At 43.8% G+C, this 20,961-nt stretch overlaps 3 protein-coding genes across 6 annotated transcripts in view; 2 read left to right on the top strand and 1 right to left on the bottom strand.

Moving 5' to 3' along the window:
* LOC6602437 overlaps positions 1-20,961 on the top strand; it is a 40,801-nt gene that overhangs the window by 7,828 nt on the left and 12,012 nt on the right. The gene's annotated exons all lie outside the window — the stretch shown is intronic.
* Positions 14,565-15,505, bottom strand: LOC6602438. 2 transcript variants are annotated; one of them, XM_002027437.2, is made up of 3 exons: positions 15,472-15,505; positions 15,187-15,411; positions 14,565-15,120 (listed from the first exon to the last, which is right to left on the bottom strand). In XM_002027437.2, exons 2-3 carry the CDS (start codon positions 15,257-15,259, stop codon positions 14,873-14,875), a joined length of 321 nt encoding a protein of 106 aa, XP_002027473.1. In that variant the 5' UTR covers positions 15,260-15,411; positions 15,472-15,505; the 3' UTR covers positions 14,565-14,872. The 2 variants fall into 2 exon arrangements, with proteins under 2 accessions (XP_002027473.1, XP_026843284.1); XM_026987483.1 differs by having other exon boundaries at positions 15,475-15,487.
* LOC113565454 (phenoloxidase-activating factor 2-like) lies at positions 19,658-20,886 on the top strand. Of its 3 annotated transcripts, XM_026987482.1 has the most exons (3): positions 19,658-19,948; positions 20,003-20,039; positions 20,127-20,886. In XM_026987482.1, exons 1-3 carry the CDS (start codon positions 19,751-19,753, stop codon positions 20,798-20,800), a joined length of 909 nt encoding a protein of 302 aa, XP_026843283.1. In that variant the 5' UTR covers positions 19,658-19,750; the 3' UTR covers positions 20,801-20,886. The 3 variants fall into 3 exon arrangements, with proteins under 3 accessions (XP_026843283.1, XP_026843282.1, XP_026843281.1); XM_026987481.1 differs by having other exon boundaries at positions 19,659-19,945; positions 20,003-20,886; XM_026987480.1 differs by having other exon boundaries at positions 19,661-19,948; positions 20,003-20,886.

Here is a 20,961-nt window from a genome sequence, read left to right as displayed (position 1 = left end):
CGATCAGTTAATGCACCGAAATCTCTCTGTACTTAAGTGGAGAATAAAACTAAGAATGTAATTAAATTTTGAAATACTACGACAACTGAACTATTTGAGAATTTTCAATGTATTGTATAGAAATGAAAATCGGAAAACCAACCATCGGAAACTCGATTTTTCTATATAAGAGTAGTTATATAATCAGGCCGGAATTAAGAACCAGAACAAGTCTTATCGCTTAGCTTTAGAAATTATAAGCTGTAGAAATCTAATTTAATTCAGATATTTGCTGCGAAGCAAAGGCAGTGGATTGACTAGAACTCTAAGAGTAAAGATCCATTGTGCAAGCTAGAGAGACTGGAGATTCATGGTGATTCATCACGGGATTGAACTGTTGTTCTGTTATCATTTGTATTCGGTTCTCTTCTCCCTGGGCACACTTTAAAAGTCAATTAGTTGTCAAATGTTTTTATTCTGCTGCCATTGGTCCTAAAAATAGCAAGGAAACGTGAAAACGGCAAGATGAAAATGTTCCGGACAACAGTACAATGTCGAAATAATAATAATTTATAACTATCACTGTCATAAGTTCATGACATGCTCATCAATCAATGCATTAGACAGGTCCACAGCAGTGTGGGAAAGTCTTCACATCGAGCCCTAACCCGAAGACCAACTGGGCGTCCGCTCTGGCAGTACTTTTCCGTGGCATTGCTCATAATTTCATGTTGCATACGGAATTTCCACGCTGCTATTGACAGCAATTGCGTTGCCAGCCCGTTTCCTTCCATGTCTGTCTGCGGGGCTGATGCCTTGGAGAAGTGTTTGAGAAACTTGTCGAAATGTTGCTGAAAACTTATTTCAATTCAACATGGAAAAGTTCCCATTTTGCTGTCTGTGTCTCTGGGTTGGCGATGGTTGAGGTTCTCCTTGGACCAACTGACAGCTGATTGAATTGGATATTAATTCGATTTGGGATTGGGGGCTTACACAAAAGTGCAGGGGCATCAGCTTAGTTTTAGCAAAATACACGATTAGATATAAGAATAACACATTCAGAGTTATTCTTGAGACATTTTACACAGTAACACTTCACCAATAGCAAATAAGCAGAAATAATACCTATTATTTGGTCATTCTTTCTTATTTACACATACCTTTTATGCCACTTTTTATCAGTCTTTGCGAGTAAAATGCTCCTTCTTTAATTTTTTGTGACCACATTTAAGCCACAGAAACCGAAGCCAGATTCCCAGGTGTTATTGCAGCGAATTTCCTTTTCACTTTGGCTCAACTTTTCCATTTTACTTGCCTTCCCTTCGTTCTTTGTGCATTTTCCTGCTTGGCTTTTGTTTCGGTTGTACTACAGGTATATTTTTCTCGCATTGCTATTATGTGTTGCATTCGGCTGACATCGTTCGTATCTGAGTTTTCCATTTTCCATTTTATATCTTTTTTCTGCTCGGCCCTTCCATGGCTTATTCAAATTGAGTCAATTTTTGTTAAATTTCCGTTCGCCTCTTCTTGGTGGTTGGGCCATCGCCTCCTGGCTGTCCTGTTTGCCCAAAGGTTTACGTGGCTTGCTGGACTGCTGCTGCTCCTGATCCTGGAACTCCTTCTGGCTGGCCTTAATCCTGCCCAGCAGCGTCAGTGGAATGTGTCGGCCCAGAAAGCCAATTTAAAAATGCCAACAATGATTTATGTCCACCGGCTCCGTGCCGCCGTCCACAGGCTGCCCCGAGTATGGCAATAATTTAAATAGTCAACAACTTCGTGTGGCTTTAATTTATGCAATTAACCCATATGCTTAACCCGTGCATGCCCTACCCCACCGGGCCAGGCGCGATGTAACTAATAAAACTAAATGACTTAATGTCCCCTGGACGCTTTCCCGCCTTTCCGTTTTCTGCTTGCGTGCTCCGGTCCAAGTGGCAAAGGTCATATTATCAGAAACAACAACTGCTATTACTACAGCGACATGGGGTGGAGTAGGGTCCTACTTAAGCTAGTGGTAACGTCTCTATTTATACGAATACCCGCACAAACCGCTTGACGCTCCCCGGCAGAAAGTCATTGACTTCCTCTGGCGGCCCAGGCCGTGTGTGTGGCAATGTGTGTTAACAGCATTTGCTGGAAAAGGTGCAATTAAAGTACACGAGCCACGGACACGAGAACAACAACCAGCAGCAACATAAATGACAATAAAGGGACAAGGAAGATGCGAAGGAAAATCCATGTGGAACTGGAAACACTCTTAAAAACCCTAATATTCCAAAAGAATGAATGAATTTCCAAAAGTTCCCGATAAAGAGAACTTCTTTTAAAACTCTATGTGTTTGTTTCAAACGTATCTAAAAATGTATATAATCATATTCCGTTTCCATCATTGATTTAGTTATATCACTTGATTGAGATTTAATTTAGCAATGCAAATATTTATAAGTAATTGATATACCAATGCTTTATTACTACTTCCATTCATATTAGCAGGAATTAAACATTTTAGTATATTACAAATTTAGGCACCTCCAAACCGTTAGTCTGACCAATATTCTTCTTTCTTTATTCCTTATTGAATGGGATCAAGAGCCCAAAACAAACTCCATGTCATCATCGACGAACCCTACGTTAAGCCATAGAAAACATCAGCGACGACAATGACGACTAGACAACGACAACGAGAATCGTGGGGTTCTCTCCTGGCGGCTCTGCGGACATAGTTGCTTGGCTGAGTGGCAGTTGCAAAAAGCCATTATAAGCATATGTGCCGGTTTAGGAAGTTCTGGGTGGATGCAGTGCCGCTCTTCCTTTGGCCCCAGCTGCTGAAGTGCTTCCGCATGTCGTGAGTGAATGGCGGGGGCCTGGGACTGGGCCTGGGCCTGGGCTTGGGCTTGGGCCATTATGGAGCGAGTTCTGTTTGGAGCTAGGCAAATGTGTGCAATATTACTGGTAATGGGTTGGTTCTCTCTCTATCTGTGCCCCCGATCCCATTGAATGTTGGCTGATAAGTGGAAAATTCGTGTAAATCTTTATTCCCCCAGATTGGATTAAGAGAATAAAGATGGGTGGTGGCTGGCGCTTCGTCTGGTTCATTAATAACATCCGTTCGCGTTCTGTTCTGAAATTCCCGTGAATTTTGTTATATGTTTGAAAGCTGTTGCCCCCGAAAGCAGGGCAGACACATGACAAACAATTCGTTTTGGCACTCCAGCGTTTGTTTTTGCCTGTTGTTTTAGGCGCCAACGGGACGATTAAAAATCATTTGCTAAAATATTCCATTACGCCGCCCAGAGTGGTCATTGGATGTTTTGACAGCCGTCCCTGACCTCTGACAAGTTTGGCGTTACAATGTAAATATTTGAAATGTTTTGAGTTTGTCAGAGATGTCCCATGGAGGTTGGAATTTTGAATTTAAATTGCTATAAATTCTGGCAGGCTCTAAGCACCATTTTACACCGGCTAGAAGATTTTCGAATCGACAAACTCAACGAGTGTATCCCCCAAAAACCCTTGTACCACTGTGCGGGCGCTGACAGCGGATGTGGGCTTACCTCGTACAATGGGGCCCCACACCCCACACGCGAGCTAATTAATTGCGCATAATTAATAAATTTAAGCAATCTTAGGCCACGCCTCACAAATAAATCACTTGGCGCGAGACAACGACAACTCGAGAGTGCCGCCTCAGAATTTAATTACACTTTCATCAGCTAATCACACAATTTGCACCGCACCAGCCAAAAGGCTTTAAGAAGCCATCGTAAAGACACAAGCGGCACTCGTAAAATGTGCCATAAATCTGCCCAGAAGACGTCACTTACTCCCGCCTGACTTCGCACTTGATGGGCGACAGATCCGCCGCACGAAACCCTCTAGCCTCTTCGCCTTCCGTTTCCCTCCTGGTATGCCATGCCATCCAATTATAACTCCCGCCAGACGTGATAAATCAATAAAAGTGTCCCCGGCAGGAGACAGACTCTTGAGGTGTTTACTCGCCTGATAGCTTCTCCCGTCGATGTAAATATGCCAAAAAGGGGAAACATAATGTGACATAAAGTCTGGCTAAAGATTAATCTCTAGTTTGTTGAGAAACGTTGAGACTGCCTTTTGGCGACGGCAGGGAGTCTCCATAGATAAAATGATCAGCATAACTTGACTCAACCTCTTGGGTAAATAAGGAGACTTAGCAAAAGTTAATAGTATAAAGTATAGGGTTCTAGTGGTCAATTTTCGGTATGAAACAATTACAGCATATCTTATTATCGTACCTTAAGCAATGTGAATTTGTAAATTATTTTCTTTCTACTGTATAACTATTTTAGACTGATATTTGCTGGGAAACCAACACTTTATAACAGTCTACCCGTACCGTTTATTGTATACTGTTTGTTTTTACTAACTCTTACATCCTTCGCTCTTTCTCCCTTCTCATATTAGGTAATTGATTGCAAAATGAAATTAATTTCTATGGGTGTCTGTGTCGGGCTGTGTCGAGACGCGCTTGAGTAAGTACGGACCATATATCACACATTTGAGTGGAAGCGAGCGAAGGGGAAAAACAACTACTAAATAATTGTTAATGTATTACGAATAATTTATGACACTATTTCATAAAAAGCAATAATTTTTCAATATCAAACGAAGCGTCAAGCCCGGCCCCGAGCCCCCGGGCAGAGTGCCCCAAAGTGTTGCAGCACAGTTGCAGCGCGAGGTTCTCCCATGCCCAGGGGGAGCTACCTCGAGCTCTGCCACTGCTTTCGTAATAAGCTTGATAAATAATAAAAGAGCATGAGGCAAGTGGACGGGATCGAGTGTGGGAAGGGGAAGGGGAGGTGGAACCAGCCCAGTCTGGGCCCTACAAAGTGAAATTTATCATTTTTCATTGCTGCAAGCTGCACTTTCTTGAAACATTTCACTCAGCATTGGTCGTGAGGGTGCTCCTGCTCCCCAATGCCCTGCCTCTGCAACCATTTTCGGTTTCATTTTTGGACTCCTTAGATGTCAGCATGTTGGTGATGCCTTTGCTGCTGCTGCTGTGCTGCCGTTGTTTTTCGGGCTGGAGGCAACTGGCAAATGTTTGCAAGAAAAGATTAATTGATTCCACTTGGCTGCATCCAGAGTGTCCCTGCTGGTGCTGACCCCCTCCCCCTCCGGGGCCTCCTATCGCCCCGGGGGTCGGTTAGGGTTAGGTGTCCTGCTTCGCCTCGTGAGGTAGGAGTGCTAGGAAATCGTTAAGTTGGCTTTGTTTAAGGTTCATATCCTTGCCCCTGGCTAGGTTCTGCTAAGGTTTGATTAAGAACTTAATGAAATATTTCTTCAGTTTGATTTATAGAGAAACTTCGATGGACAGTACATCTAAGACAAGTTGAGTTGTTTATTTAGTTCTGGAAAAACATCAATAATTTTCAGTTTCACCGATGTGGTGTGAAATAATGAAAAGTCTAATAGAAAAAGCCTAAAATGAACTGAAATATGGTGCAGGGTTAGATGATAAGACTACAGTAGGATGCTCCTTTTGGTTAGCTGTCTGCTTCGTGATTCCATCACTCTACTTATAGGCGAAAAATTTATCCGAGATAACACTGTTATCTTCCTGATTGATTTACATAAGCGGGAATATGTTCGGGTATACCCAAATATGTATGATACAATGCTCTGAATGATTAAAAGTTTATAAATTGTCAGTTCTCGCGGCCGACTTGCCCTCAGCCCACTCTTTGTGGCTGCTGCAGTTAACGTTTTCGCAGCAGTTGGTGAAAAAGAAACAAGTAGAAACTTTGCCAGAACTTGTCACGGGTGCCAGTTTCTGGCCAAGTTTGTGTTGAGGTTGAAGGTTTCTTTGCATTTGTTGAGGGCGTGACGAAGAGACGGAACTTGAGCTAAACATTTCAAACATGCAGCACAGCTTAATGTTTGACAGAGCCAAAACAAGCGACGGTCCTTTTCCATGGCATGGCGCTTCCAGAGAAATCTCCGACCTGTCAGCCATTTTGAAGTGACAAATATATTTAATTGCTGGCAAAAGTTTACTGCGCAAAAGTTGGCAATAATTTTCGGTTCACTTCGTTTTTTTCTTTTTTTTTTGTTGCTAGCATGTGTGGTATAGACGTTTTTATAATTGTTAGTAATTACTTTTTCATTTGTGGCCCTAATGAAATTTCTGCACTTTGCTTTTGGGCAGCTCCATGGTCTTGTACTTTCACACACAGTATGTATGCATTTATAACGAATCCATCTTAAAAATGCAACAGCCTGCAATATTATTTCTGCTGAATTAACATTTTAATAGTCGGCAATACACTGGCGACGGCGACGGCGACTGCTCTTTCTCCGTGGCGGAAATGCAAACGAGAACAGAGCCTCAGCCAAATGATTAAATTTTAATTTCATTTACTTTTTAATGTTTGGTGGAACATAGCAAACTATATTTAAGGCATCCACCGAAAAGTTCAAATACAATTTTAATGAAACAATGAAATATTAATTAAAATTATGAAAGTTCTTAACAAGAAAGAAAAACTAGATTCTGGGTAATGAAGAATTTGAATAATAAGAACAGTCTACCGAAAATATAATTTTTTCTTATGCAGACCTTCTAGGAAGATTTCTACCACAATTATTAGTAGCTATTAAAATACCACGAGAGTGAGAGCAGCTCCATCAATTCAAGAGACAGCCTGTGTTTCAAAATCTTAGAAGAACAAAATGTGGTTCTTCGTCGCGATCGTTGTATTCGCCCTCCTGGTATGTAGAGGTAGGAGAGCAATACTTAGTCGATATGGCAATTGTATGTTCCAGCCAATTGTAAGATTATGACTCAGAAATAGTAGTCAAACTAGTGCATCATCTCCCTCGTGCCTTGAGGTAAGTGGTGAACACGTTGCCTCGCTAACCCGTTAAGGACCCTACTTATCCAAAGACATTCATATTATTTGGGCAGACTCCCTTAAAAGCTGACAATATACATAGTTGAATATAGGAATTGGACTGATGCGACCAAAAGCGTGGGGACTCTATAAGTTCCAACCATTTCTAAATTTCTTTCTTTTTATATTCATACCAGATATTCCGTAAGACCAGAAAACTGTAAATACTCAACGCCCCGCTCAAAATTATGGAAATTTGCGAATAGTCTAATAACACAACTCTCCCAAGTTGAATCAATAATATTTGGAATTAGCTTAACCTATTCAAACGATTTTAGTTGATTCGGGACGATAAAAAGCCGCAGTTGAAAAAATTAATCATGGCATTGGGAGTGTTTACGATGAGAAACGTAAAAAAGCGTGTACAAATGAAATATTAACATTTTTATCGAGTGACTAAAAGTTATTCCGTGTCGGGCCGCAGCTCAGCTCAGTTGATGCTCAGCAATAAAAAGAGAGTTATGGCTCTGTGGAATTATGACATTAACGGAGTAGGAGCGCAAAAAATATATATTACAAAACAAAGACATAAATCGCGTCGTAATGCGCTTTTTATGCAAAATTATAATGGTGGTGAACTATCTGCTGACGGATACGCCAGAGTTGAGAAGCAGAAAGTGTTATAAACTCTTTATTGGGCCAATTGAAAAGCCATTTCCATCGAAGCCGTGGACTTCGATTCCCTTTGATGCCACCTCCCACAAAAGGTTTCCTTTCCCAGAAATGGCTCCGACTCGAGTTCGGGAGGTGTTTATGGGATTACCTGCTCGTAAGAATGGACGCTGTTGCTGGCAGAGGCTGCCGTCACCTTTGCCATTTGCCTGTTTGTCAACACTAATCTGCTGCTACACAAACACACGTAGGGGGGACGTAGGGGAGACAGCCAGGGCTGATCTGAAGAGGAAATCGAACTCCTGCTGGGACAACACAATCAATGTAGAAATCGACAAGGACACCCGCTGCCAGCCAGCCTTCCAGCCTGACGGCATTCCAGCCTACCACATCCCTGGCTCCCAGCCACCCAGCCGCCTCCTTCGTGGAGTATTTGAGCCGGAAATCAAAATAAACAGCAGCAAATCAGTCAAACAAACAAATAAACAAGAAGCGAGCTCTGACTAAAAGCAATAAGGCCACAATGTGTTCCACATTCGACTGGATTGGATCCGACCGAGTGCCCTGCTCTGCTCTTCGCAGGACGTTAGGCAATTTTTGTGCGTTACCAAATTGGTTGAACGAGTATCTGGGTGGGGTATGCTATAGATGGGTCTGGGTTTCTGCTGAAATTGCGGGCCGGGCCCCATAAAACTCGTAAGCCACGACGAGGAGTGCTGACCGAGGGATGGGCTGACACAATTAGCTGGAAATTGTGTGGGCAGCGGGATCAATAAGGTGAAAGCGCCTCCAGCTGTTTCGGGCCCCTCTTTTCTCCCCGGGGCTTGGTATCAATTAATATTTCGGTAAATATATCACGACATTGGTAATGAAACCAAGGCAAGTGGTGATTTTCCAGCTGAGTTATATTGAGGAACAGTTCGCCTAACACAGTCCAATTTAAATTTGGTATTTGTCTATACTTGAGCTTCGTTTCAGGGTATTTTCTTCTCAATGCGAACACAAATAATTGTATTGACTTCTGTGTAAATCTTAACGATTTGTTTCGGAAAATATGAACCCATTCTCAAGAGTTCCGATTAAAATTTACTGATGGGTATACATCACATTGCTCTCACATTGCAGTCTCTCTTGAGATCTGTTTCGCTAATTCTTTCCCCTAATTCTCAATCCCATAATTCTGTTGAGCGAATGTCTTATTTAATCATTTGCGTTTTGTGTGTTTGTCACTCGAGCTTTACATCTCATTAATTTACAAATTTCCTTTAATCTCCTTCCATTTCCATTTCATTGAGGTCTTAACCACTAACGTGCTCCACCCTCCCCTCCCTCTGTTCTCCCGCGCATCCCACGCTGTGCAAACGCATTACAATTTTATTTTTATTCAATTTTCGCGCAACGACATCAAAAGGCGAAACGGCAAACAGAAAACAGCAGCAACGAGTGCAGAACAGAACAGAACAGAACTCGACTCCACTGCGAGTAATACAATTTTCACCTTCCTTTCCCGCAACACTCCTCCCGATTTCCCACAGCCGCCAGACCCCCAAATGCCGTTCCTTTTTTAAGGAAAATTATATTTTTACATAATTTAACAAGCTCGACGAGTGGGGGAGTGGGGAAGAGTGGGAAACGGCAGCAGCTCTCGTCAGGGAGTCGGTTAGTCAGTCAGTCGGACAGCTTGCCATTCTTTATGCGACTGCTCTGCCAACAGAAGGCTTGGTTAATGTCCAGGCGGCTGTTCCTGTTCGTGTCCAGGAGCAGGAGCCAGGGATTTTGCTGTGGCCGCCATTGCATTGACCACTAAAAGTTTGCCATTAGAGGGCATAAAATTCTTCTATTTCCTGGCCGCGCAGAGCGAGACCTGCGAGAACTATGGCAAAATGGCACTTGAGTGGCGGCACTTTGAATGGGGGTTTTATGTGCTGTCCACTCTTCTTCTCTTGCCTGCGATCCCATCGCACCTTATACCGGCCTTCCCTTCCACTCGCTTTAAGCGTAAATTATGTTGTAAATACAATTTTTAGCTGGAAAATTTCTTCATCATCAAGTGGTTCTCTCGGCTCCTTACCCTTGCCGCCTTCGAACGTCGAGAATGGTGCAAAAGCTCTGACTTGGCTTGAGTTCCAGAAAGGTTCCTAAGTGGAAATGGGTGCTTGGGGGAAATGTGTAAAAATATTGTTTATGCTGGGTTATGTGCGGAGCAAAATGGGAAGAACAATTGTTATGGAACTGAACGCACAGAAGGTGTCGGAGTCCGACCTTGGAGCCTAAATCAATTTTTAAAGCAAACGTATTCCACAGAATCCTTTCAATAAATTCCCAAAAAGTCCTAAATTTTCAATCGAATCTGGAATTCTTTTCAAAGTTTTTTTATTATTATTATTGATCTAATATTCTCTCTTGCAGACTAGCGACAAGTAGGCAAATCTTAATTTAATAAAGTTCTACAGCCATAACTTTTATTGCTGGGTGGGGGGGTCTCTTCGCCGGAGTCGTGTATGGCTAGTCAAGTCAAGGACTGGAATGCAAAAGCCCATAAGGATGAACTTAAATCTTAGCCTGGTACTTTGCGTTCCCCTCGGCGATTCCATCTGTAACAGTTCTGGCAATTAAGGCTTTATGATCTTGTAGGGCACCGAGGACTGCAGTGTGATCTGCGAAAGTCGAAGGTTTTGTAAGACTGTCTGCCGGTATATCTGCTGTGTAGATGATATACAGTGCCGGCCAGTTACCTTTGCAACTTACTGCGAGATCTCCTTGCTAAAGGTACTATTTTATGATATATACAATAAATGATCTGAAGGAGATATATTCTGAGTTTGTGAATTAAGCCATCCTGCCGAACGCGGTCGAAAGCTTAGGCGACATCCAGACCGACAGCGGAGCGATACTCTCTTCTTTCAAATGCATTTCATATCTCAGAGGTTTTCCGGTCTACTTCTTCAATGGTTCTATGTTTATCAAAAATTCTGGATACTTATCCAGGGGGATTGTACTGTTTATATGTAGGTGTTGCTTGACACGATTCAGGAGCAGCTTTTCAAATATCTTCGATAGATACCGCAGGAGACGTCGATCATGGATCACTGCGCGGACAGATTTCCCCCATTTACTAGGATAATATACCCACTTCATCATGCTGTTGAATAATACGAATAAAAACTAAACTGCACAGATTGGCTCAAAGGTAAACCCACCAGAATTGGAGTTCTGAAATGCGTGTTTGATCCACTTTGCAACTCCGCAAGAATCTCTTGAGAATTAGCATAAATTCTAAAACAAATTGGCTACTGCAAACGGATTATCGATAGCCCGAAAGGCAATTGGCGAAATCCTTGCGGCCGTATTTAAACTTAAATGCGGCATAATAAGCCAGTCAAAGTTGGCCCAGACGGACAGGACACGACCAGTGACGGGCCAAGGACCCTCCACTTCTCTCCTTTGAAGAGCTGAAACTAAAGCCAAAGCTGGATCCTGGACCCGACTGGCTTTCAACGGAAAATCATTACCAGAAATGTCCTGCAGCGTCATTTGTAAGCGCCTTTGGCACTCTGCCCTCGGTCGGGCGATGGAACCGGAGGGACTGAGCCCGAAGCGAACTCAGAGCCACGACGAAACAACTGCTGGCCAACAGCAGACACTTAAGTCTAATGGTTTTGTCAGCCACGCCCCTTGCCCCTTGCCACTCTCGCTATCCCTGTCCCTCAGCGCGCCCAGACCCCATCCATGGCCACAGCCATAGCCCCTGGCACTCGCAGCGAACGAATTCCCTTCAATTCGAAATGCCGCTGCACGCATACAAATTGACAATTTTATTAGCACATAAATTAGTAAAAATAATCAATAAGCAATGTGCCAAAAAGCAGTCGAAAGAAGAGGAGGCAAAATATATATCACCGCAAGTCGAATAAGGAATACTCTAAAAATAATATATTAGTCGATTGTTGTAGTAGTAAAAATATATATGGAGCTGACAAACTTCGCCGATGTTGTACGCAAATTATTCTTACATTTTCCATTTACATCTATGTATACATACATATGAATTACAATTAAAGAATAGAGAAAAGTAAATGTACCCGCCGGACCACGACAATCGGGGAGGGAAGCTAATGCTCAAAATTGGAATTGGTAGATGGCTGAAATAAATTCAATTTATTGGCTGTATTTATGCTGCGCCCCAGCTCCGTCTCTGTTGGCCAAGGAACGGAATGGAATTGCAATTACCATGGCAATGCCAGGCCGAAACCAAAGTCGATGCCAAGGAGTCGGCCAGGATTCCAGGATGATGAGAAGACGGGAATATTGGTCAATTAGTAGCGGGGAAGAATCAGACTTCTGCACCCACAACATCACCGATGTAGACGGACGGACAGGGACAAGGACAGATTCCTGTTAATTCGTAATTTTGTTCTTATTTTTGTCTGCTGCTGCCTTTTTCGCCGACTTTTTCCCCCGAAGTTGCTAATTGCTTAATTCACGAACATTTTCGCATTGCATACTTTTGGGCGCCTGGTTGTCAGGGAAGGGTCGGGTTGTCGGTCGGGTCGACTGCTGCGGGGCGTGGCACCCGTCGAGTAGTTTTTCAACTATTTTGCACCAACAAAAAAGATGAAAGTTTCGCAACTGCCGCCTCCTGCGCGAATCTGACTATGACGTCGACAACGGAGATGAGGATCGTGGGGATGATGACGATGATGATGCTGCTGCTGCTGCTGTTGTTCCACCCCGAGCCGGATTGTTGCTTTTGCTGCTTGTTGTTGTGCGCTAATTAACTCGATTTTTGGAAGGGAAAACCGTTTGCTAATTTGAAAACGAAATAGTTTCCCGACCCCCTTCGGCGCAGCTCTCAAAGTGAAGTTATGAAACCTGCAATGAGACAAGCCATGAGAGATGCACATTTTGATGGAACTTTTTTCTGTTACAACGAGGGAAAGTTCAACTCAAAATCAGTGCAATTTCGAATACTACTAAATCAGCGTTTAATCCCAGGATGCCATCCTCTGAACCTTTTCATAATTGATCCTTATACTCTAAATGCTTTCGATGTTTGATACTTTTCCCAAGTGATTTCTAATGTCGTAAATATCAACCTTCAAAGCTCAAAGCTTTTACACAGCTTTAATATTCTGCAAATGACTTGAAATATCCTTTCGTTTTGATGGTCTCAACACTTTCGCCCATGACTCGCACAGCAGCATGTCCATCGCGTGTTCAATGAATGCAAATTTGTCCGACTGGCACGCGGCCAAGTTGGCCAGAAAGAATAATACAGAGGGGGGAGTGGCCACCGTAAATGTCGGAAATGAAATACAAGTTGACGACAAACGGAAGCGGGCTGGACCGAGGGCAGGGGGCAGAGGGCGGAGGGCAGGTCTCGGCCAAGGGCGGGTCGCACAATTTGCTGTCATACTTAACTGAAATTAGAACGTGATTAGATTTCATTTAAGCATTAAGCACAACTGACAGCCAGCATGACAGCCCGAACCGGACGCGTGGGATGAGCAGGAGGGATGGGATGCGATGCGATGGGATGCAGAGAGGTTGAAAATGATATTTTGAGCGGGCAAATTTATTGACAATTAGCTGGAGAAGTATGAGGGGTGGACGAGGGACGAGGGACGAGGATAGAGAAATGGACTCGGCACGGCGAACATTAATTATAACGTGCATAATTAACAAATCTGGCAATCAGTGGAGCAGCGGCTTTAACTCGCCAGGAATTAGAGCCCTCCCGCAAGAGGGCCACCACCTCACACATAAACACACCCAGAGAGAGTCCAATAAGCGTTTAATCAGAACCAAGGCCGAATCTGTGAGGGGCGGAAAGCATGGCCATTCAGGCAGCGCTAATGAAAGCACAGCCGGGAGAAATTGGTTTACGGGCTGTTTACGCAAGTAGAAGTTATTAGTTGTGCTTGGATGGGGTGGTCGCTGCGGGCTGGTGGTGGGTGGTTCTTGGCTAATTTGCGGTATTAATGACAGTTAAGCGGAGTGGACTCAAATAGCCTCATAATTGGCAAAGGCTTCAGAAAGCAATTCCTTTTCGTCAATGCAATTGGGATTATCAGATGGGGGCTAGATGTGCGGAGAATCGATTCCAAATTGCAAAGAATTGGGCAGAGTAACCCACAATCCACTTGAAGAAGTCATCAGCGGGGGCAAAGGGTGGGGCTTGGTCTCCACAGACATCCCCATCCCTCACACTTCCCACCTGTCTGGGGAGAGGACACAATCTCAACTTTATCGCTACAAAGTTAAGCAAACACAAATAGATTAGTTCAAAAGTTCAGGCCGTTGTTCAACGTTCGAATGCCAAAAGTCAAATTGTGTCAACTGCTTGGGCGGCGCAGGAAAAGAAAGAACTGAAACAAAAGCAGGCAAGACGGAAAACATGTCAAGGCTGCCTAGCCGGATCCGGGCATACGGTCCGGGTCTGTATGTATGTACGTACATACATAGGTGGAGAGCCGGACTGCTACATGCTACAAGCAAAACAAATTGCCTTTGAGGCAGACGATTGACGATTGCCGGATCGGACGTTGTTGGTCTTTTGATTTAGTCGCTAGTAGGACGGAGGCAGGAGGGAGCATGGAGCATGGAGCGGCACGGCTTATTGAAATGCCTGGACTGGGTCAGGTCAAAGAGAGGTCACTGAAACTATATTTGAATTGTAAAGCAGGATGCTCAATGGAAGGTGACAAGTCCCCGAACGACTAGCCCCGGATATGCACTGATTGGAGATCTGACATCTATTTACCTTATCTTCTCAGGCAGAAAATTAGAATCTTACTCAGAGTTACCTCATCATTGCTCTGATTATGTAGAACTAGTCAGTCCCTCTAGTCAGTCCCCGCGGGTGCTCGTGCTCTCCGTGTAGTTCTTCAATTACTTTGCATAAATGTGATGCGACAGGAGCGACAACCTAATTAGCTTACAGACATTGCTACATTTCATTAAACAAATGGTCTCTGGTGTATAATTTTAATACGCAATTACCAGCATTTCAACGACACTCGATTGCCAGAAAGTAAGCCCTACCCCTTCCATTATGATAAGTACTCGTGTTCGCATTGCCTCCCACTCTTCACTTTCCACTTTCCTCCACTTGAACCTAAGCCGGAGCCATAAATTTCATTTGATGCTCGCTTTGCTGTCGAGTGTCGCGAGGGTTTAGGGCTAGGTTACCTTGACTCCTCAACCCTCAACGAGGGGCCTTCAATTATTTGACAATTTATGCGAAAATTATGTGCGAATTGAGCCGAGCATCTCCCAGGCAACCGAGGCCAAGAAGAAAACGAGCGATCCCTTTACTCCGCCACCATTAATCAATTTATTTAGTTGTCATGCTATGCCATCTCACTATATCTCGGTCCAGAAGCTGTCGAAAAATAGTTCCGTGGGGCAGACGAATCGGTAGGGCCGCCGGAGTACAAGCAAGATGGTCTCGTACATGTCACTGCGAAGTCTGAGAACCCGCACAGATTGCACAACGGACAGCAGCCCAGGTATTGGCAGTGGAGTTGGGTTAAAACGCCGTTCTGATGGACCGGGCACAGGGGGGGAGTGCCCAAGTATAACAGGGCCTTGCCAAGCGCTGTGGTGGAGCTCCGTGAGTGAGGGACTGGAATGGGGTGGGGCCGAGCGCCGTCTCATTACTCACCGTGTGCCAATTGCAGAAGAGCGTGTTTAATGTATTTGAGTGGTTTAGGTTTCATTTGATACTTGAACTTCATTTTCGAATTTGATTTTGTAGGTCGTCCAAAAAACGCGTTATGAGTGGTTTTGGGGTGCGAGGATACCGCATGCAAAGCACAATCCCGGTAGCTCTAGCTTTGGCTCGAACTCCTCTTTCTCACAACCATTCCAAAAGTGAGTCCGACTGGATCTGCGGAGTGTATTATTTACATACTAATTACGTGCAATACTAATTAATGTTACTATTCACCACAATTTCCACAACTTCAGGGCGGAGACCAGACTAAAAAGGCGCAGCATACTCTGCGATTTTCCCCAATTTCCATTCCCCCGTTTCTAACTGACAACACAAAAGCCGCCAGACGTCCGCCTCAATTAAATTTCGAATCCGCTTTGACGCCTGACGGGGGGCGGTACTTCCGCTTAGGTCGGAAATAGGCGGTGTAATGCCTTGCCTTATCATGGTTGAATTATTAAAATGTTTTAATTTATGTGCCCAATTATTTGATTAGCACTTTGGTAAGTGTTCGTGGAAAAAAAAACGCGGAATAGTTGTCCCCGTTCCGGGGAAATTAATAATGGATTGTTTGGCCGCTCTTCGGCTGATTTATTTACACTATTAATTGCTGGAATTCATTGTATATCCGCTTATGCACATTATATACCCATTCGATTGCACAACACAACTCGATCCAAGGACTAAGCCCCCAACTGACTGTTTTATTTATCCTACGCGTTCTACCTACCCATCGGGAGTTTTTCAAGCAGTAATTACCACGGGCTATATAATCATCTGCACATGGATACAGAATATGCATTTTAACAACTTCCACTGGCAGTGCGGGAAATAAAGTTGAAAAGGATTGCAGACTTTTAGGCGGGACAGTACAAATTCCCGTATACAGGTGGATGCATGCACTCATTGAAGGGTTGAAGGTGGTGAAAGCGGTGAAGGGCGTGGGTAGCCAGCCAGTAGCCATGGCAACTGCAACAAAAACACATTTAAAATGCAATCAATCAGCCGAGCAAAGAAAAAAGCGGGCCACACCCCCCCACAGAAGTTGCGTAAAATCGAAATTAATTTGTGTGCACATTTATTTATTTATTTTTTGATTACCCCTTAAACATTTTCACCGATTCAGAAAATGCATTAATAAACTTTTTCCGCATTGACCCTTCATTTAATTAAATTCAATATTAATTTTCTACAGAATGGGCTATTTTAATTGCCATTTTAAAACCGTAAATGAATTAATCATCAGCAAACAACTTTACCCATAGCTTAAGATGGAAATAAGCAGGTCTATCAGTCTAAAAAAATAAACTAAGTGGCAGCCAACTACAAACTACTGAAACGAACTACAAACGATTATTTGTAATGCCATTGGTATGCATGTATGTCTGTATATGTTGAACTACTGAGTTTATTCATTATGGAAAAAGAAATAGAGTTATTAGCGATAGACAATTAGATCGATTCAAGAGGGTGTCTATTGAAGACGCAGGGGTCGCTTCAAGACTTTGTCGGACTGAAAATCTATTCCAAGACGATAGACGAGGGGCAAGAAGTGACTGCTAGATCAAGCCTAAGATCAGGGACAGGCGGATAAATTGTCCCTGCCCTAATGCAAGCGAGAGCATGACAGATTGAGAGAGCGGTAGAGAAGACGAAAGAAAGAAAGACGCGAGGGAACGACTGCATAGGCTGCTGCCGTAAGGGAGCATATGTACATATGTATAAGTATGTACACAGTGTGGTACAGTGGGCAATGCAAGCAACAAGCAATAACAACGATTTACTTTACTTCTGCACCACTGGCTGTAATCTATGAATGTTGGATGCATTGGACATATTGCATATATTGAACAACAGCATATATTTTTCCACAGCTTAAACGACAGATCAGATCAGATAAATCTGATTTCTTTTAGGCGCCATATTAGGTATTTTCAGCGATTCTACGCTCCAGCTTTCTACTTACCGATCCACAAAAACACATCGCGATCGAATAGCTACTTCAAATAAAAAATTACCCATTTATTTTAAATTTTTTGTAAACTCCAAATTCCCTGAAAATTCCTTAAGTAGCAAGTATCTTTATGGAGTATGGAGTATCCTATAATTTTAAGGGGAAAATTAAGTTAAGTCGCCAAAAGAAATAAATTCTTCTTGGCTCAAATCTTCCTCTCTGCGCACTGCCAGTCCTTTCCAGTTAGATCATTTTTCCAGACCGGACAATCCGCCATCAAAATTATCATCTGCTTACCTCTTGGACATTATTCAGGTCCTCGTTCATTAACCCATAAAGCTTCGCTGGATAATTGCCATTACCATTAACTGGCTCTGGAGGCTTACGATCCGAATCCTCTCGAGGCTGACAGCGGCAACAAAGTCTTCACGGACCCGGAAGCTCTTTCTTGTTTCAGCCATCACTCCATCACTCCCATCGTTCCAGCCAACCACACACTTAAACAATTATTGCCAACCACATGGACATTTACCCGAACATGGACATGGACATGGACATGGACCCAGACACAGACATGGAGCCAGAACCGAGTCAGATACGGGATACGGAGAGTGCATGTAATGTGCTCAATTTTTCGCATTTTGCACATCCGTCGGGCGGAACAGGGCAAAGCAAAGCCGAATGGCCACCTGCCAGCCATAATAATATTAAACAATATATATAAATCACTCAGCTGTCGGGCCACCAGCAACAGAAAAAATCAAGTAGAAAAAAAGCCTGAGAAAATAAGTCGAGCAAAGGCAAAGTGTCGGACAGAGTGGAAAGCAAAAGGAGGAAACACGGCCCTGACAGAAGGAGGGTTTCATAAAAATTTACCGCCATAATGCTTATTTTAAAAGTCAATATGTTCGGTGCCTGTTATTTTAACACCCATCGTGTTCAGGTGCCACCGGTCCGGCATCCTCGTTCTCGTCCTCATGCTCGTCCTCATTCTCGTCCTGGTCGTCGACGGTCACATCCGTTTGTGAAAAGTACGAGACAAGCGACAGGAGCAGCAGCAGGAGCCAGAGTAAAATGTCAGTGGCCAACGTCACAGCCCACAACACACAACATAAACATAAAGTGAAAAGTTGAGCGAGGCAAGAGGGAAAAAGAAAATGCCGGGAAATAAGTTGGAAGGTCCACAGCACACTCCCCCGCCACCACCAGCCTTTCCGAGGCCATCTAAAGCCAAGCATCACATGTCGCCAGGATGCGAAGGAGAGAGGGCCTCGTTGTTCATATCCTGGGCTGTCGTCCGTTTATGTGACATGATTATGTGCAAAAAGTGCAACAGGCAGCCAACCGAGTAACCCGCCCCCACACCTGCCACACACCCGAGACACCTGACCTGAAAGTAGCCCCCGAGCATGGGCGGGGCTTGGTCACAGGCACTGGTACGGGTGCCAGCTGGGGCGTCTCTCACCTCTGTTGACAGGCCCGTAGCCCGGTGAGCTTACACGTGATTTTTCAACCCGACCTCGCCTCGCACTCGGAAATTATGGGAAGGGTCATGGATGTCACACACATACTCTTTCGAGTATGCAACCGTAATCAGCTCTGAGTAAAACCCAAACGCTTGATTACCAGGGGAATGGCTCGCATCTAGCCTAAAGGCAGCAACCTCAGTTATCGCTTAAGCCGATCCAAGCACCGGGAGATACTGAAAATCATGGTACCCTTGCAAAAAGTATCATAATTATCCAGAGTAGGATGCATTAATGACCATATTAGGTATTCAATATGGTCATAACCCTTTTTCATTAAAGATACAAAAATATTTTACACATTATTGGGAGACAGTTCTCTTTGCAACACCCAGAGTTTGAGGCGACACCGTATGCGGGTTTACCGATGGAAACAACTTGTTGCAACGTAGGCACGACCGATCTGTAAGAGTATCATTTCATCGGCCAAAGAGTATATTTATAATGATTTATAATGAAGCATGAGTGCCGTAGTCAGTATTTCTGAAGTTGTGGATGTACGCAGCTGGCATTAAAGTACACAGAATATTTTGAAATGAGCAAGACACTAGGCATAGTCATGACCATCGACTTGCTGGGAAGCATTTTGCGTGAGTACGAAGCATAAGAAATCCAGAAATCCGCACAATCTCAATGAGAAAAATGCGACATGCAGCGATCTGAATTTCATCCAAAAAGTGAGATCATCAAGCTGGGTTTTTTCTGCATTGCACACACCACACGACTGCAACTGATTCATGCGAAATTCGAGCGAAAACACTTCAAAAAACTTACATTTATTCTTGCAGAACCCAGCTAGGCTGATCAATTAAGTTACTTTGCATCCATCCAACTGGAACCAGAACCAGTTATTCTACATGTTTGAAACTCCTTGCTGTGCTGTCGCATAACCTGATCGTTTTCGATTTCGTATAAAATGTTATTATGTAGTACCCTGCTGATAAAGCGCTCATCGAGCTCAGTACTCAGTCAGCGTCCAGCCCGAAGAGTAGCGTCCCCTTGCGAAGGTTCTAAGATTACATCAGATTTATATATGAGCTCTCTAAAGAGATTTTTGGACTTGCCATTTGGATGGCTATTGCTTTCTATCCTTGTGCTATGTGCCGTCGGTTTGCCCACGTCGTTCGAATGCCATGACGATCCTGACCCTCCTATCAACGAAGACTACGTTGAGATTTCATTTAATACAATGCCACCCACCTTAAAAGAAGCCTCAACGTCAAAACCCGTGGTAAGGATTGAGTGAGCTGGTAGTTTTGAAACTCAACTGTTTATGTATCCTCAGGATCAATTCATCGATCTCACCCATTCAAACCAATGCGGTAAGTCTGCGAGTGGTATTGTGCCCAAAGATGGAACCCTTAATTCGACTTATCAATCGGAATACGGCGCCTTCCCCTGGATGACAGCCATCTTCCACAACGGCCAATTTATTGCTGCCGGCAGTCTGATCCGATTGGATATTGTCCTAACGTCTAAGGATTCAGTGAGGGAAATACCGCAGAATGAACTTCAAGTGTATGCCGGCGCGTGGGACCTCCGACGTTCGGGGGAGAAGTATTCTAAGCTCAATCGCTCTGTGATTGATATTGTAGTTCGGGATAATATCGCCATTCTCTTTTTGAGCACGCCCTTCTTCAATCCGCCGAGCATACAGGCAATCTGCCTGCCTCAGACAGATGCGGTGTTCACCGAAATCGACTGCAAGACTATAGGCTGGAGTCAGCCCTCCGACACCGGCACCTACACCAGCCAGTCAGATATACTCTGGTTCAGAAAGAACGTCGTCCTGCCTCGAGAGGATTGCGAAAGTGAATACAATCTCCTGGGCAACAGGACCCTGGAACCCGACGTCTTCTGTGCGATAGATGTGTCCAACGAGCTTAGCCCTCTAAATAGTGGCTCAGGGCTCTTTTGTGTAAATGGATCCAGTAAACACTCGGTTCTGGCAGGAGTGTCACTTTCAAGCAGGGACTGGAGCTTGGATAATCGGCCTGCTCTTTTTGCTAATATTCCTCATTATTTGGAATGGATTCAGCGGGAACTGTCCGAGGACGAGACGAACGAAAATCAACCTTCTTGATGAAAAAAAATTCCAAAACACTCTATATTTCGTCTTTAAAAAGATTATTTTCAAATATTATTTTGAAAGTACACAGTATAAAAGTACTTTGATTCTTTTCATTACTTATCAGCCGAACATTTTGATTTTTACTTGATCGTCTGTCTGTCAGCGCATTCGGC

The sequence above is a fragment of the Drosophila persimilis genome, unplaced genomic scaffold, assembly GCF_003286085.1.
Source record: "Drosophila persimilis strain 14011-0111.01,24,50 unplaced genomic scaffold, DperRS2 tig00000124-arrow-pilon, whole genome shotgun sequence".
In the NCBI taxonomy this organism is placed as follows: Eukaryota; Metazoa; Arthropoda; class Insecta; order Diptera; family Drosophilidae; genus Drosophila; species Drosophila persimilis.
This window is presented reverse-complemented; position numbering and strand designations above follow the sequence as displayed.